At 64.6% G+C, this 15,110-nt stretch overlaps 1 protein-coding gene across 2 annotated transcripts; it reads right to left on the bottom strand.

Moving 5' to 3' along the window:
• Positions 1–1,713: 1,713 nt before the first annotated feature.
• Positions 1,714–11,583, bottom strand: NINJ1 (ninjurin 1). Of its 2 annotated transcripts, XM_058695952.1 has the most exons (4): positions 11,411–11,575; positions 3,936–4,161; positions 3,235–3,397; positions 1,714–2,219 (listed from the first exon to the last, which is right to left on the bottom strand). In XM_058695952.1, exons 1-3 carry the CDS (start codon positions 11,483–11,485, stop codon positions 3,243–3,245), a joined length of 456 nt encoding a protein of 151 aa, XP_058551935.1. In that variant the 5' UTR covers positions 11,486–11,575; the 3' UTR covers positions 1,714–2,219; positions 3,235–3,242. The 2 variants fall into 2 exon arrangements, with proteins under 2 accessions (XP_058551935.1, XP_058551936.1); XM_058695953.1 differs by lacking the exon at positions 1,714–2,219 and having other exon boundaries at positions 3,267–3,397; positions 3,934–4,161; positions 11,411–11,583.
• Positions 11,584–15,110: the final 3,527 nt, after the last annotated feature.

The raw sequence follows: 15,110 nt of genomic DNA, 5'->3' as shown, positions 1-15,110 counted from the left end.
ACACAGACCCACCCACCACCCCTTGCTGTTCCCAGTGCCCCAGCACCTTTGGAGGCCAGCCCGGCTCGGTGACTGGGGCTCAGTCCAGTCATCTAGGGTTCACCCCTCTGGTGGTGCACTGACGGACTTCCTGTCCTGGCCCAGGGAGGGGCTAGGCCATCTGCTGGCCACATGCATGGTGCCACCCCACGTGACTACTGGCTAGTCCACACCGCAGGCCGCAGGCCGCAGGCCGCAGGCCACTCTGGGCAACCCCAGGGGCGTTGTGCAGGGCAGGACTGGGCCAGGGGAACATCCCGGGACACTGGAGATGGCCGGGGGAGAGGGGCAAGGGAGACAGAGGGGGTGCACCGGGTGGGTTGGCAGGAGGGCCAGGTTGTGTAGACAGGTCACAGACGTGAGCCTGACCTCCTGCTGCTTCCGGCAAAAGCCGCGTCAGTCAGCGCAGGTGAGCCGGGCTCCCGGCAGCAGGAGGAGTGAGCTAGCTACCCGCCCCCCCTCCCCCACCCCCCCCACCCCCCCCCCCCCCCCCCCGCAGGGCCATTCCCAAGTTTGTGACCTCGGCACCACCAGACCCCAGGGCTGCCTGCCCCTGCCCGGCGGGGCCCCATCAGGTCCTCTGCGAACACATGTCCACCCTCTGCCCACCTGCCCCTCATGCTTCTTCATGGATTTTGTCTCACACATGGATCAGGACACAGACATGCTCATGGGAGCAGAGGGCTGCCCCAGGGCCCCAGCTCTGAGGCCACCAGCCCTTCTCGACCTCGAATCATCCACTTCCTCATGCTTTTTCCTGAGTAAAGCCCAGGACTGGACCACCTTACCCACCAGCACTTCTGTTTATCGATCACTTTGTGCGAGCTGACCACAGTCACCTGAATATTTTTAGGGAGGGACCTGGTGCTGGAAAGTTTCCCACCTGGAGGACCAGGCGAGGGTCCTGTCACACCAAGGACATGAAGGGGTGCCGGTGTGGGTTGGGAAAGGGGACGAGGGGGCAGAGCGCGAGGGCTCAGGCCCTGGAGTTCGCAGGGGTGGACCGAGAGAAGAGGGGACTCCAGCCAGCATGGGGACCCTCAGGACAGATGCCCTGGAGCCAACACTGGCGCTTCGGGGGTCTCTGTGGGTCGCGGCCCGCCCAGCACCAGACCCCCTTCCCTCAGCCCCCTCGGCCTGATTGGCCAGCAGCACTGGGCACCCCGCAGTGAGCCAGGTTGTAGGTGCAGAGAGGCTGCAGGAAATCCGAGAGCACTGGAACTTTCCATGAGGCCAGGGGGTCATGGGCCCAGTGCCCTGAGGGCATATGGTGACACCTGGCTGTCCCTCCAACCCAAGGTCATCCTGCACACTGTCCTTCCAACCTCTTCAGAGGGTCCAGGTCTTGGCTTCTGACCCCAAAGCCACCGAAGTGGACGAGGGACCAGTGTCCCTCCTGCGGCACTGACACAGCCCCCCAAGCCAGTGGTCCTACACATGCCCCCGCCCCCACGGGCCTGAGGGAGCACCTGGAGGCCCAGGCCTGAGCAGGGGAGTGTGTATGCAGGGTCTGCTCTGCTGTGAAGAGTCTGTGGGATGCCTGGCAGCAGTGTAGACGAGAACACAGCACACAGACCCATGGGCGGTGTAGATGAGAACATAGCACACGGGCAGGTCTGCAGCGTAGACAAGAGCCCAGCGCACAGACACGACTGCAGGGCCCAAGACAGGGGAGGAGGTGCATTAGCTTTATTGGTCACTGGTGCTTATAAAAGTGGGGGCTCTGCCCCGTCACTGCTGGTGGAAGGCATGGGCAGGGCCCGTGGCCCAGGGCGCTTGAGGTCCAGAGTCCCGGGTCAGGAAGCACAGACGCCACAGGTCATCAGCATGGGGGGCTCGAGGCCAGATGCTTGTTGTGCTGGCAGAGGGTGGGGGTCTCCTTGTCCCTCTGGAAACGTCCTGAGGCCAACGCCGACCGGGCCTCTCATCCCCATCCTTGGGCCGCTGTGTGTCCACGCCAGCCACGGCCCTTCCCCAGTTCGGCCTCCTGGGCCCGACTCTGGGGGCCCTGCGCTGGCCTGCAGGGGCCTAACCCCTGGCGGCTCGTCCCAGGACACGGTCTAGCGGGCCCGCCCGGGCTCTTCCAGTTTCGGGAAGGGCCTCTCACAGGGACGTGGGCCTCAAGGGTGAAGCGGCTCCTGGGACCTGGGTGGCTGTGGCCAGGTGCGATCTGGGGGCATCTGCCGAGCAGGGAGAGGAGGGGTGTGAGGTCCACCCTGTCTGGAGGGGCCTCTAGCTCCATTCTGTTCATCCCCTGTTGGCAGCGTGTCTGGCATCCAGCCCATGAGCTTTGGAGCCACTACAACTCCAGAGCCGGAAGGGCCCAATTCTGCCTTGGGCAAGCCTCAGTTTCCCCTCCTGGGTCACTGTCAGAGCTTAAAGGGGGGCCTCAGAGAGCAGACCCGTGTGACCCTCTCTGGGCTGATGCTCAGGGAGGGCCAGGACCGTGTTTAATTACGATTAATAAACGGCCTGGTCATCACGCCATGAGCAAGAGAGCAGGCTGGCATCCAGAGGATTCTGGGGGAGATGGACTTAACAACAAAGCAGGGCCAGCAGGCAGGCAGTGAGCTGGGACTCCCATGGCTGGCCAGTGGGAAATGGACACGTGTGGGCCCTGTCCCGGGTCCCACCTCAACCTCCGCCTGGCCCCCCTGGAAGTTTTCTTTCATGCGCCCGACATACAGGCAGTGTTCAGGCAGCCCGCTGTCCACTCGGCCGCGGTGCCGGACTGGTGGCTGTCTGTCAGCAGTGCCCACCCCTTCTCTGGGGCGGGCCTGACGAGCAACCGCTGGGCCCGAGGCCGCACGTACCTGTGGTGTGCGGCCCCGGCCAGGGCCCCACGTGCAGCACACATGACACACGCTGGGCCTGCTGACCCGCATTCGCCCTTGAGGCAGCCCCTCAGGCCCCGAAGAGTGCAGGGGCTTCTTTGCTGAGCATGGAACCAGGGTCCCCCGCCCACAGCAGCTCCTGCTCCTGGGTAGGGCAACCCTGGGTGGGTGCTCACCTCCGAGGAAGGACAGGGGATGAGCCCGGGGACGGTGCACACGGCCGGCGGCGCCCCACAGGACCGACGCGGGTCACGACGGTCTGCTCGTGGGTCACCGGGTGCCCGGGCGGCCTCGCGGCGGAGACGGGCCCGCCCGGGGGCCGGCAGGTGGACGGCAGCAGGCGGGTCCCTCCCTGGCTCACCTGAACCCCTACTGCCGGGGTGCTGCGTCCATCACGGGCTTCTGGACGCCAAAGGCAGTGATGAAGATGTTGACCACGACAATGATGAAGACTAGGCCGGTGGCCAGGTTGTTGAGGAAGTCCAGCTTGGCATGCTTCGCGGGGTTGTTGAGGTCGTGCCTGACTGTGGGCGGAAGGGAGCCGACGCTGCACTGGGGCCTGCGGCACCTGGGGCCTGCCGCCACGCTCGGACTGCTTTCCAGGCTGCGGCCTCAGCCCCACAGCCCCTTCTCCAAGAACGGAAGCTCAGAGGTGTCCGTCTGGGAGCAGAAGAGACGGCCCGAGGCCCAGGTGTGGATTTGAGGGCACAACGCGCTGGCGCTGAACGCACCCAGGCAGGCGCCTTTCTGAGCACTGCGGGCAGTGGCCCAGTGACTGTCACGTGGGCCCAAAGCCCTGCCCTTACCCCCACTTCATGGATGAGGCAACTGAGGCCCGCGGGGGTCAGGTACCTGCCCGAGGTCACACAGCCAGCCGTGGAGGTGAGCCCTGACCCTCCCCCTGGCGGAAGGACCACCAGCTAGTCCCCGTAGACCACGTTCTCCCGCAGCCTCGCTCGGGTGGGTGGAGGGACGGAGACGGGGGGCCACCTCCTGACCGCATGGCTGAGTGGGGGCTGCCCCGGGGCCCTCCCCCGCCGGGGCCCCAGCCCAGGCTCACACCGAGGAAGATGAGCAGCACGCCCACGCCGATCTGCAGCACGAGGGAGATGGAGATGAGGACCACCAGGGGCACGAAGAAGGCGAAGCCGGGGCCCTGCTCGATGACGGCCTTCAGCTGGGACGCGTTGGCCATCAGCAGCGCGATGTCCAGCATGCTCTCCGCCGCACTCTTCTTGTTGGCGTAATGGTTCACGTTAATGGGCCGGTTCCTGCCCCAGCGGGATGGCTGCGGGGAGGGGTTGGTCAGCCTGTGCCACCCCCCCACCCGGCCTGTGCTGCCCCCCACCGCCTGTGCCCTCCCCACCACTGGGCAGGGGGTGGGGCTCTGTGGGGCCTGCAGGTGAGGCCCAGGGCCCCAGAGGGAAGGGCTCCTTGACAGATCAGAGTCCGGACAGGGCTGTGCAGCCCCTATATGACAACCCCCCCCTCTTCCCGAATCAAGTCCTCTAGGAGACCAAGCTGCAGCCTCGGCACATGTGCTGGTCTGGCCCCGGGTGGAGCCTCTGGCCCCCTGCCTGGCACAACCCCACCGGGGCCCCCGCCTGCCCTCCTCCGGCCCGGTGGGGCCGGGGGGGCCAGGGCAGGAAGTGAAGTGTAGGCACCAGAACCCTGCTCGCTCCCCCAGCCACCTACCAAAGCGGGGTAGAGTCAAACTGAGCTGCTCTTTTAATTTTTATGTATTTACTTTTATTGTATTTTTTTTTAAGTTTATTTATTTTGGGAGAGACAGAGCGGGAGGGGGGCGAACATGAGTGGGGGAGAGGCAGAAAGAGAGGGAGAGAGAGAATCCCAAGCAGGCTCTGTACTGTCAGCGAAGATTCCGACCTGCGGCTAGAATTCTGAACCGTGAGATCATGACCCGAGCTAAAAGCAAAGCGTCAGGTGCCCAACCAACTGAGCCACCCAGGCGCCCCGAATTTTTATTATCATTATTTTTAATTTTTTTAATGTTTGTTTTTGAGAGAGAAAGAGACAGAGACAGAGCACGAGCAGGGGAGGGGCAGAGAGAGAGGGAGACACAGAATCCGAAGCGGGCTCCAGGCTCTGAGCTGTTGGCACAGAACCCAACACAGGGCTTGAACTCAGGAACCATGAGATCATGACCTGAGCCCAAGTTGGACGCTTAACTGACTGAACCACCCAGACGCCCCCCTAATTTTTATTTTTTTTTAATTTTTATTTTTTCAACATTTTTAATTTATTTTTGGGACAGAGAGAGACAGAGCATGAACGGGGGAGGGGCAGAGAGAGGGAGACACAGAATCGGAAACAGGCTCCAGGCTCCGAGCCGTCAGCCCAGAGCCTGACGCGGGGCTCGAACTCACGGACCGCGAGATCGTGACCTGGCTGAAGTCGGACGCTTAACCGACTGCGCCACCCAGGCGCCCCAATTTTTATTTTTAAAAACAATTTTAAACCACTTTATCGAGGTGTGACATACAAAAAGCCGTACACAATTAACGTAGACAACTTGGAGCCTCAGGAGTTAAGTGCACACCCAGGACACCCTGGCGGCCCCCAGAAGCCTCCTCTTGCCCTTTCATTCATTACCGTGATCTGTGATGAGGCTTGTGACGCCTTCTGTCCAGGAGGTGCCTCTGCCCGAGAACATCGCTGGGCCTCAGGCCACTCCTGGAGCCCTCCGTGCCCCGCCCAGCGGTCACCACCTCCAGGAAGCCCCTCTCTCCTGGGCACAGCTGCCCCTGGCTGGCCCCTCCCCAGCCCCCCAGGACGCACCCGCACCCCTCGGCCCTGAGCCACCAGGCCCTGCACCGCGCCTCCTTGGGGCACAGGGGAGATGCAGGCTGGAGGCAGGCTGCAGGGGAGGGGCAAAAGCAGCATCCTCTGCCCCCTGTACCTTCTGCGGCTGGAAACTTGACGCTGCAAAAGGCTGAACTACGGGGGTGGGGGTGGGGCAGGGGTCGTTTTTGCCCTGTGTCTTACTTACTAAACTTAATCTCATCTAGACTAGTGTACCAGGAGGAAGGGAGAATGGGCGTGTGGAACAGCGGCAGTCGGGCAGCCCCGCCCTCATTCAGCCCCGGAGGCTAAGTAGCAGAGGCACTAGGTTTAAAATTCCAGATCCAAGCACTGGGCCCTCAACCCAGCCCCGCCTCGACCCTGCACTGCTGACTGCGGTGCTCCACACACAGCAGCCCCACCGGGGTCCCGGCTTGGCCTCTTCACGCGAGCCTCCAGCTGTGCCCACAGCTGTGGGGGGGCCACCCCCAGGCCGCACACGCCCCAGCCCACTGCCTAAGGGCCTGTGTGCCCACAGCGGGCGGCTGGGCTGGCCACGCCTCATCACGTGTGCGCTGCTGCGAGGGGCGGGCGTCCCTCGCCTGTGGCGGGAATGTGCTCCTGTCACAAACCACAAGTGCCAAAGCACCTTCCCTCAAGGCCACCACAGTGCTGTCCCGGTCTCCAGTCCTGGAGAAAAGAGCTGGGCGCAGACCTTTGGAGGGGCTCCCACCTGCTGGGGGCAGGGTGGCCAGGTACATATATGCCCAAGAGCACACACCCATAAGCACGTGTATGTGTACACGTATATAAACACGTAAACATGCATGCACGTATAAACACGCACAAGCAGACACACGTGAGCAAATACGCACACATGCTCGGTGCACACGCATGTGGGCACATGCACATATTAACCTATAAACAGGCACACGCACACATGCACAGCCAGGCTGACTGTGCTGGCCTCTGGGCTGGAGGAAGAATTCCCTTTTATTCTGAGCCTTCCACAACCGTTCGAGTCCTTTACAGCCGCACACACACTCAAATACAGAATGACACGTCAGTGCCCCCAGCATGGGGACCCTGTGTCCCCACTCTCCCCTGTCCTGGGTGCCCCTGCCCCATCCTCACACTCACTGTGGGTAAACTGAGGCTAGCGCAGGAAGCACTTTATCCAAAGCAGAGACCAAGGGAGGGCTGCGCTTTGACCCGTGTTCCCCTCGGGCCTGCAGAGGGGGCTGGGATCAGGGCCAGCGAGGTGGAGCTGTGCACTCACTCGGCCACTGTTCCGCAACCCCCACCCCCATGGCTCCAGTGGTGTGACCTTAGGACAGCCAGCACCCTCTGGGCCTCAGTCTCCGTGTGCGACCCCCTCTGGGCCTCACTGTCTGTGTGTGCAACCCCCCTCTGGGCCCGTGTGTCTGACAGGGCCAGGAGCAGGCATCCTAAGGTTCTGATGGATCTGGCCACTGCCTCAGAGCCCCGAGTGGCAAGCACGCCCCTCCTGGTGCAGGGCACTTCCTGCCCACGCGGCCATCTGCTTCCTGTTCAACCCGTGCAGGGATAAGGGGCGCCAGCCAGGAGGCCAGTCAAGCCCCGCTCACCACAGCCTGGCTGTGTGGCCTCGACAACGTGCTCCCTGCAGCTGGCCTCAGTCTCCCCATCTGTGTGCCCCGGGCTGCACTCTGGGAAGCTCCCCTCTAGTGAACAGGGAGCATCAACCCTCCAACCTGGCCTGTCTGCCCCAGAGAGTCCGCTGTCCCGGGCACAGTCTAGTGGGGCAGGGTGGGAAGGCCGCCGGAACCCTTGGTCTGAACTGCCAGCCTGGCTGCCGGGAGCCACGCTGGGAACCTCCCACACAGACCTCTGCCCGTGACCTGAGTAGCGCAGGGAACAAACACCCTGGTTAATGTGTCCCCAGGGCCAGGAGGACTTCCCCCAAACCTCAACGGTGGTATCGGGAGCCGGGCGAAGCGGCAGGTGAGCTCTGGAGTTCTCCCCCTAAAATCCAGGAAGGAGCCTTGTGGGTTGGGAGCCAGAACCCAGGAGGGAGGCCCGCCTTCTGTGGACAGAGGGCCTGGGGGCGTTCGCAGCTAGCCCAGGGCCACAGTGCTGTCCTCAGCCCGGACAGGGAGGGAATTGGGACGGATGTGAGCCCAGATCTGCAGCGCCCAAGTGCCTGCTTCGGCCGTAGCTTCACGGATACACTCCAGTCCAGCCCAGGCTTGGGTAGAGGAGACAGTGTGCCCCCCCCCCCCCCCAGCCTCCAGCTCCCCGGGGAGTTGAGGCCAGGCCTGGGAGGAGCCAGGGGACTGGGTTGCTGACCGCCGCCCATCCTGCCCGCCCTGACTGCTGTGTGGAAGTGTGGAACGGGAGCCCCTGCCCAGAACCCACCTTCCTGTTTTCGGAAGAGACCAAGGCCCCCACCAAATCCATGGTGTCCATCGGCTGCTCTGTGAGGAGCTAGGGTAGGACTCCCGCTGGCACCTCTCCCCACGACCCCTGAATCCCACACCAGGGTTCTGTGCCTCAGTTTCCTCATCTGCAAAATGGGCGATCAGACTGAATGAGGGGTGCAGAGGCCCTTTGGTCTGTTGGAGCCCAGCCAGCCAGGGCAGATGGCCTCCTAAATGAGCTGCACGGATTTGGACCAATAGATCCGAACAACAAGAGAAAGGACAAGCCCAGGAAATGGCCGTGTGCCCTGAGCAGGACCCAGAGGCCTGGCCCACCACAGCTCCTCTGCTTGGGCACAGTAGGTGGCGATGGGAACGGGGCTCTGGAGTCCTTCCCTCTGGGGAGGGACCTGAGAACAAAGGTGGGTCTGGCAAGACCTGGGGTGTCCCTCATCTGACCCACCCATCTGGCCATGTGCCATCGCTCATGCCTGGCACGGAGGCCACAAGGCCAGCACTGAGAGGTGTCTCGCTCCACGTCAGTGTCCCTGTCAGTGTCCCCACAGGAAGTCTCGGTGGGGGGGGGGGGCGCGGTTTCCCACAGCAGCTGGGCCATGGGCTGGGCAGACCTGCTTCCTGTGGGCTCAGCACTGGCCGGCAGTGACCCCGAGGCCTTTTAGAACTTGGCCAAGACCCTGCCAGCCTCAGGATCTTTCCGGGAAAGCAGAAGTGAGGGAGAGAGCCCAGATGCAGCCCCCGGAGCCACGCCCCACCCCCCTGCTCCCCCCCTGCTGTGTCCTCCGTTGGCTGTGGCCCCGATGGCCACCACAAGGTCCAATGCAGCTGCCCCCAAGCCAAGACGCACCCCGGGCATGACACAGCCAAGGGCCATTTTCACACAACATTCAGGTTTGCTACTCGTCCTGCCACCAGCCGCAGGTGAGAGAGACACCAGCTCTCTTCGGCAGGGGCCCCGGGCAGCCTGGCCTCCGTGAGGGCCGTGGGGGCACAGGCACGGGGTGAGGAGCACCTGCGGGGTCCATCTGCTCAGCGGTTGCACGGAGGGCTCTTCCCTGAGCCCGGCCACCCTGGGAAGTGAGTGACCCTGCCCCACTTCCCATTAGAGGACACTCCAGCCCCCAGCGGGTGTCCTGAGGCTGACAGAGGCTTTCGGCCTGGGCCTCCCAGTCAGCACTGCCCGCCGCCAGGGCTGTGCTGGGGACACAGGACCAACCTAGCCCACCCGCTCTGCCATCCGGGACTCCTGTTCCACTGGGCGCATCCAAAGACCCCAGGGGTCGCCCCTCTCGCCAGTGAGACCTCCTCACACAGGTGCCGGAGGCTCAGATTTGAGCAGGTGCTGTGAAGGAAAGGCTGTGCCTGTCCACAGGGGTCCTGCCACGGGGAAAGGTGCCTCCCTGGAGTCATCACCAGCAGCGGGCAGGAACGTGGACACTGTGCCCAGCACACACACAAGCCCATGTGGTCCTCACCACGACCTCTGACGAAAGACATTGCTACCATCCAACATCACAGAGGGGAAACCGAGACAGAGTAACGTCCCGCAAACACAACAAGGCGGGTCCTGAAGGTGGGAGGGCGAGGCAGAGGCTGGGGAGTGGCGCTACGTGGGTCTGGGCCGCAGATCCTTCCAGGAGACACCCACACCCACACCCACACCCACACCCACACTGGCTCTCGGGGGCCATGGAAGGGCCTGACCTCCTGTCACATACGTTCTCCCCAGACTTGCTTGGGCCTTTCCCTTGCTGTTCTCTCTGCTTGGGATGTCCTTTCCCACACGGCAGACGGCCATGCCGCACCACAGTCGGGTCCTGCAGCACGCAGCACCAGCAGCCCCCTGTGCAGGAGCCCTCCTGACCCCCCTGTCCCCCACCCACACAGCAGGGCTCCAGGCTCTGGCCTTGGTTTCTCCGCCTGGGCTGGTCTCAGCACTGACGTAGCGGCTCAGTGATGATGGGGGAGGCATCTCCCACCTGACCTCCCTGGGCCTGGGATTCACAGGACCCTGCCTGCCAAAGCTGAGGGGAGCAGAGAGAGGCTGGACTGGAAGGCGCAGCCACAGGTTGGGAGGTGAGCAGGATCCCTCCTTTCCAACTGGGGTGTGTGTGTGTGTGTGTGGGGGGGGTCGGATTATTTCTCCCTTTCCAGACGGTGCACAGGAGGCCCTGAGAGGTGAGGCAGCCTCCCCGAGTATGCACACCCACAGCTCTGAAGTGCTTCCATGCCAGGGCAGGCCACTCAAGGACCTTCTCGGTCCTCAGTTTCCTCACCACCAACCCAGGGACAAACATCCTGTGCCACCCTAGGGCAGTCAGGCTTTCCTGAAGGGTCAGCACAGAGGCTGGGCCCCAGAAAGCCTCTGTCAAGAACAGACAAGGATGGAGAGAATGGAGAGGATTAGTGGGGTCACCAGCACACAGTGGGCCTGCCCTGCCATCGGGGTCGCACTCACCCCAATGTCCTCCCCCACCCCCAACCCGGCCTATTCCCCACAGCTGAGCCGCGCTGCCCCAGCCCGGTTCACATGGCTGGGAGACCGGCCATCCCTGCCCCCATCGCCAGGGGGTCAGAAAGTGAAAGAATGTTCAAAGTCAACAAGTCACCAGAGAGCCATGCCCAGGACTGCATCACAAACAGAGGTGCTGGAGAAGCTCTGGGCCCAGGGAACAGGGCACGGACAGCCCCACCCCCCGCCCCCCACAGGACCCAGGGGCAGCGGGGGAGCCACCACTTGTAAAGTGGAAGTCGGGACCCCTGCCAGCGCCTGTCCCATGCCCACGGCCGTCCGAGGCCAGGAGTGCATGTTTTGCAGAGGCCGCGGTGGAGACAGGAGCGGAGCCACAGCGGCCTCAAGTTCCCCATCGGGGCACGCACTGGATAGTGCGGTGGCGGCAAACACAGCGGGTGACGTAACCGTCTGCCCGCTTCTGGCCCCGGGCCCGGAGGCTGGGATCCTGCGCGTCCGGGCGCGCACGAGCGGGAGGGGATGCGGGGGCCGAAGTTAGAGGCCGGCACGGGAGGCGGGGGAAGGTGGCGCCCAGGCCACCCCGCCGCGCGGCTCGGCGTACGCACCTGCCGGCCCGCCCGGCGACCCCGGCGGCGTGGCCCTAGCCCCCGGACCGCACGTCGGACCCGACGGCGGGGGGGGGGGGGGGGCGCGCACGGGGAGCAGAGACCCCGGCACCCCGCAGTGCGGAAGCGGGCGCGCAGCCGGCCGGCGACCCCCGGTGCCCGGGGAGCAGCGGGCGCGGGGCCCAGAGAGGGCGGGCGCCGGCCAAGATCGCACAGCGGCGCGGGCGGGGCGGGGCTTACCGGGGCGTCCGGGGAGCCGGGCGAGCCCGGGCGCAGGTCGCCGTTGAGCTCGAACTCCTCGGTGCCCGATTCCATGGTGCGGCAGCCAGAGCCGCCTCGCTCGGGGCCTGAGCGCGGCCCGCGCCTGGGCCCCGGGGACCCCGCTGCGCTCCCGCCCTCGGCCCGCCCCCGGCCCGCCCCGGACTCCGCCCCCGGGCTCCGCCCCTCCGCCCCCAGACTCCGCCTCAGGACTCCGCCCCTCCGCCCAGCCGGGGCGGGCCCGCGGGACCCCGAGGACCCTCCCTCTCGCCGCGCGGGCGGGGGCGGGCCACGTCCGGCTCTGCCCACGTCTTGGACACTTTTAATCCACGAAATGAAGCCAAGAACCATCCTTCCCCGGGCCACTTCGCAAACTGCTGGGCGCGCCAGGAAGGCGAGCGCGCCGCTGCCAGGGAGTGGGGGTTCTCGGGCGCCCCACGCCCCTGGGGCCGACCCGCACGCTCAGGAGGTGGGGGGCGGTGGGGGCAGCAGAGGGCCGCTTGGTGCAGCCCCCGCCCTGTTGGCGCAGCCTCCGTGTTCCCAGGCGGGAGACAGGTCCTCTGGTCTGGGGTGGCGCCCCGTGCCAGGGCGGGCCGCTGCGGGCGGCCAGAGCGCGTTGGCTCCCCCAGGCCTTGGCTCAGTCGGCCGCTGTTTCCCAGGGCGCCCGGCAAGACGCGGGCCGCTCCCAGGCGTCGGAAGCCAGGCGGGTGCGCAGGGGCCCTGAGGGGCCGGGCGTTACCTCCCGGGGCCACTGTGTCCTCGAGTCCTGACCCTGAGCCTGCTGCCAGGCCCAGCCGCTTTTACCCCTCCCACTTCTTCCGCGGTGTCTGCCGATGTCTCCGCCAAAGCACCCTAGTGTCCGTGAGCAGGGCCACTGGCCCCCTTGACCCTCCCCGCGCCCCTGGCTGGGGTCCCTCTAGGCTGCCGGACTCTATAACCCTGAACCACCATAGCTGTGTGGGTTGGGGCAGGTGACTGGACCTCTCTGTCTCGGCTTCCCCATCCGTGATGCGAGAATGGTCTTCTTAGGCCCTGTGGGCTGATTATCCGCCCCCCCCCCCCGCCGGAAGAAGGTAAGTAGCAGTGCCCCAGGTCAGGAAGCAGCGAGTTAAGTGGGTGAATTAGCTGGAGTTGGAGGCTTGTTCATTCATCAGGTCATCATGGAACGCCTACTGTATGCCCGGTCCTGTTCTAGACACAGAGCTGCGACAAGGTGGGGGGGGGGGGGGCAAGGTTTGTGGGACAGGCAGGAACCAGCCCCCAGCAGCCCTGCGTGGGGCCAGGTAGTGGCTTTTCTTACAGCCTCGGGAGGTAGGCTCTCCCCCGCTGGCCTGATGGGGGGTGGGGGGGAACTGAGGAAGGGGGAGTGGGGGGAGGCTAAGAAGGAGGAGCTCAGAACTTCTGGGGCCTTTGCAGGCCGTCTAAGCGGTCGATTGGATGCCCCCCCCCCAGCAGGTCTGCGTGGCCAGCAGGAGGGCACCGTGGGTATGGGAACCCAGTTCCTGGTTTGACCAGGATCCTCACCACACTCCAGGCTGAGACCTCCCCTCCCCCACCCCACGCCTCATCCCTGCTGGCAGAGGAGTTTTATAAGTGAAACCAAAGGCATGGAAAATGCAAGTCACCCAGGGGATTTATCAGAAAAAGGGATCTTCCACTAAAACCTGGTCTGGGCCTCCTGTTGACCTTTCTCTCCTCCCTTGTGTGGGGGAGTAGCAGGGCCGGCAGGGGGATAGCACCGCCCAGGTGGGGGGGCAGCCATCCCAGGGGGTGTCGGTCCTACCCACTTACCCCATACCCAGGTCTGTGAAGGAGCTGCCGTTGGCCCAGTTCAAGGCTGAGGGAACTGAAGCCAGGGCAGGTGGTCCGTGCCTCAGTCCTGCTTTGGGCCGCCCTGAGCGGGGACTCTGCAGTGCCCCCCGGGGTCTGGGCAGGCCTGGGCACGGGGCCCCGTACAGCAACACACAGTTGTTCTCACAGAGCCCACACCTGACTGTTGACAAGTGGCTGAAAATGCAGAATTTTAAATGTCAGCACCTTTCACACAGAATGGCATAAACTCCCACCCCAGGGGCCACGCTGGCTCCTGGAGGGGCCAGGAGGGAGGGTCCTGAGGGTGCAGGGGAGGCTGGGCGGTGGGGAGAAGAGCCTCGGCCCCTTCCGCAGGTGAGAGGGTCTTGTCTTGGTGGGCCGTGTGGGGGCTGCGGATGGGAAGGCTCCGGGGGCCCTGGTCCCCCATCCTGAGCTTGTCTCTCCTGTGGGCCCCATGGCTGCTCAGAGCTGAGGTTCACCATTCCCTTGGTCCAGAAGGAGGATGTCAGAAAAGGTCCTGGTGTAACGATTCGGCAGTTCACCTTCCGGGGGTCAAGGTCACAGCCCTCACAGCAGCGTCTCACCCTCCAGGCCCGCCCCCCACCCCATTGTGTGTCCTTGAGAGGGACTTCCTGGACGGCTGTGTCATCCCCATTTGCCTATGAAGTGTCTGCTTCCCTGACTGCTCCCAGCACGGACCCAAAGGGGCCGGGCCATCTTGCTGTGTGTCCTCACTACCTGCTTTCAGATTCTCCTGCAGAGACCGGATGCTGAACTGAAGAGAGGGTCCGTGGGCAGAGGATTACGGGGAGTGTCCCGGGCTGGCCGTGCTCCCGCAGAGAGGCGCAGAGACGTGGCGGAGAGGCTGCCGCACACTCAGTTAACCTGGCCCCACCGAGCTGTGTGACTAGGGAAACACTTCCCGTCTGACAAATGGGGGCGCCGAAGGTGAAGCACCCCAGCCCATAGAACACCAAGGCCAGTGCCCAGTGTGGGAGGGCCCTGGAGCCCCCGTGGGCCCCTGTCACCTGGAGCAGGCCCCCGGAGCTGAGAGCTGAGCACAGGAGCGGGGCAGCCCTGGTGGCAGCTTCATGCCCCAGGCGGGCAGAGAGCGGACGCCTGAGCAACACCCCTCCTGGCCAGGAAGGACACAGGCCTCCCCGCCGAGAGGCCTGCACCCCAGCCACCGCACCCGCCCTGGAGCCAGGGAGGAGCATCACCTGTGCCCCCGCATTACGGCGGCGGGGAGGGCTCGCCTCGGGCCTGGGAGGATGCACCTCCAGACAAACCATATTTTGTGGACCGGAGCCTTAGAAGGCCGCGGGCTCCTGGCCGGTCTCCCTCTCTGAGAGGCGTGGATCCCTGTCGGTGGTGTTTCCACATACGGAGGGCAGGAACGGTGGGGGGAGAGGTGGCATGACCTGCCCAGGCCCCCCCAGCCCCGCAAGGCAGGCTGGCGCTCGGTCCGCCCCGGAGGCCCCGCCTCTCCCGCCTCCAGCAGGGCCCGGCCCGCCCGCACACGCCCAGCGCCTGGCAGAGCCCGGGGGTGACAGACACGCCTTGGGAGCTGGTGGCCCATGCCCACTGGCCCCCCTGGGGCACCATTACCTGGCGGCGGGTGGGCCGGGCTCTGTGCTCTGTCAGGTACTTTCGGGGACCACGGCTCCCACCAGATGGGTGCACGGGGCCAGGGGGTGGAGCAGGGCTGACCTTCCATTTCCAGAAGGACAGGGAAAGGAGGTCAGGCCTATGAGGAGGTGCTGTGCCACCGCCACACTTTATTTATTTGTAACTTTTTAAAAAGATTTTCCTTCAACGTTTATTTATTTCTGAGAGAGAGTGCACGCGTGCGTGTGCTTGCATGGGTGGG

This window comes from Neofelis nebulosa, chromosome 12 (assembly GCF_028018385.1).
Source record: "Neofelis nebulosa isolate mNeoNeb1 chromosome 12, mNeoNeb1.pri, whole genome shotgun sequence".
NCBI lineage: Eukaryota > Metazoa > Chordata > Mammalia > Carnivora > Felidae > Neofelis > Neofelis nebulosa.
The sequence above is the reverse complement of the archived record's forward strand: the minus strand, read 5'-3'. Positions and strand labels throughout refer to the sequence as shown.

Coding starts and splice junctions, on each gene's coding strand:
- NINJ1 (XM_058695952.1), bottom strand. CDS start 11,485: ATGGAATCGGGCACCGAGGAGTTCGAGCTCAACGGCGACCTGCGCCCG. Junction 4,162..11,410: donor CCGGCTCCCCGGACGCCCCG/GTAAGCCCCGCC, acceptor CCCTCCCCGCAG/CCATCCCGCTGGGGCAGGAA. Junction 3,398..3,935: donor CGTGCTGCTCATCTTCCTCG/GTGTGAGCCTGG, acceptor TTCCGCCCACAG/TCAGGCACGACCTCAACAAC.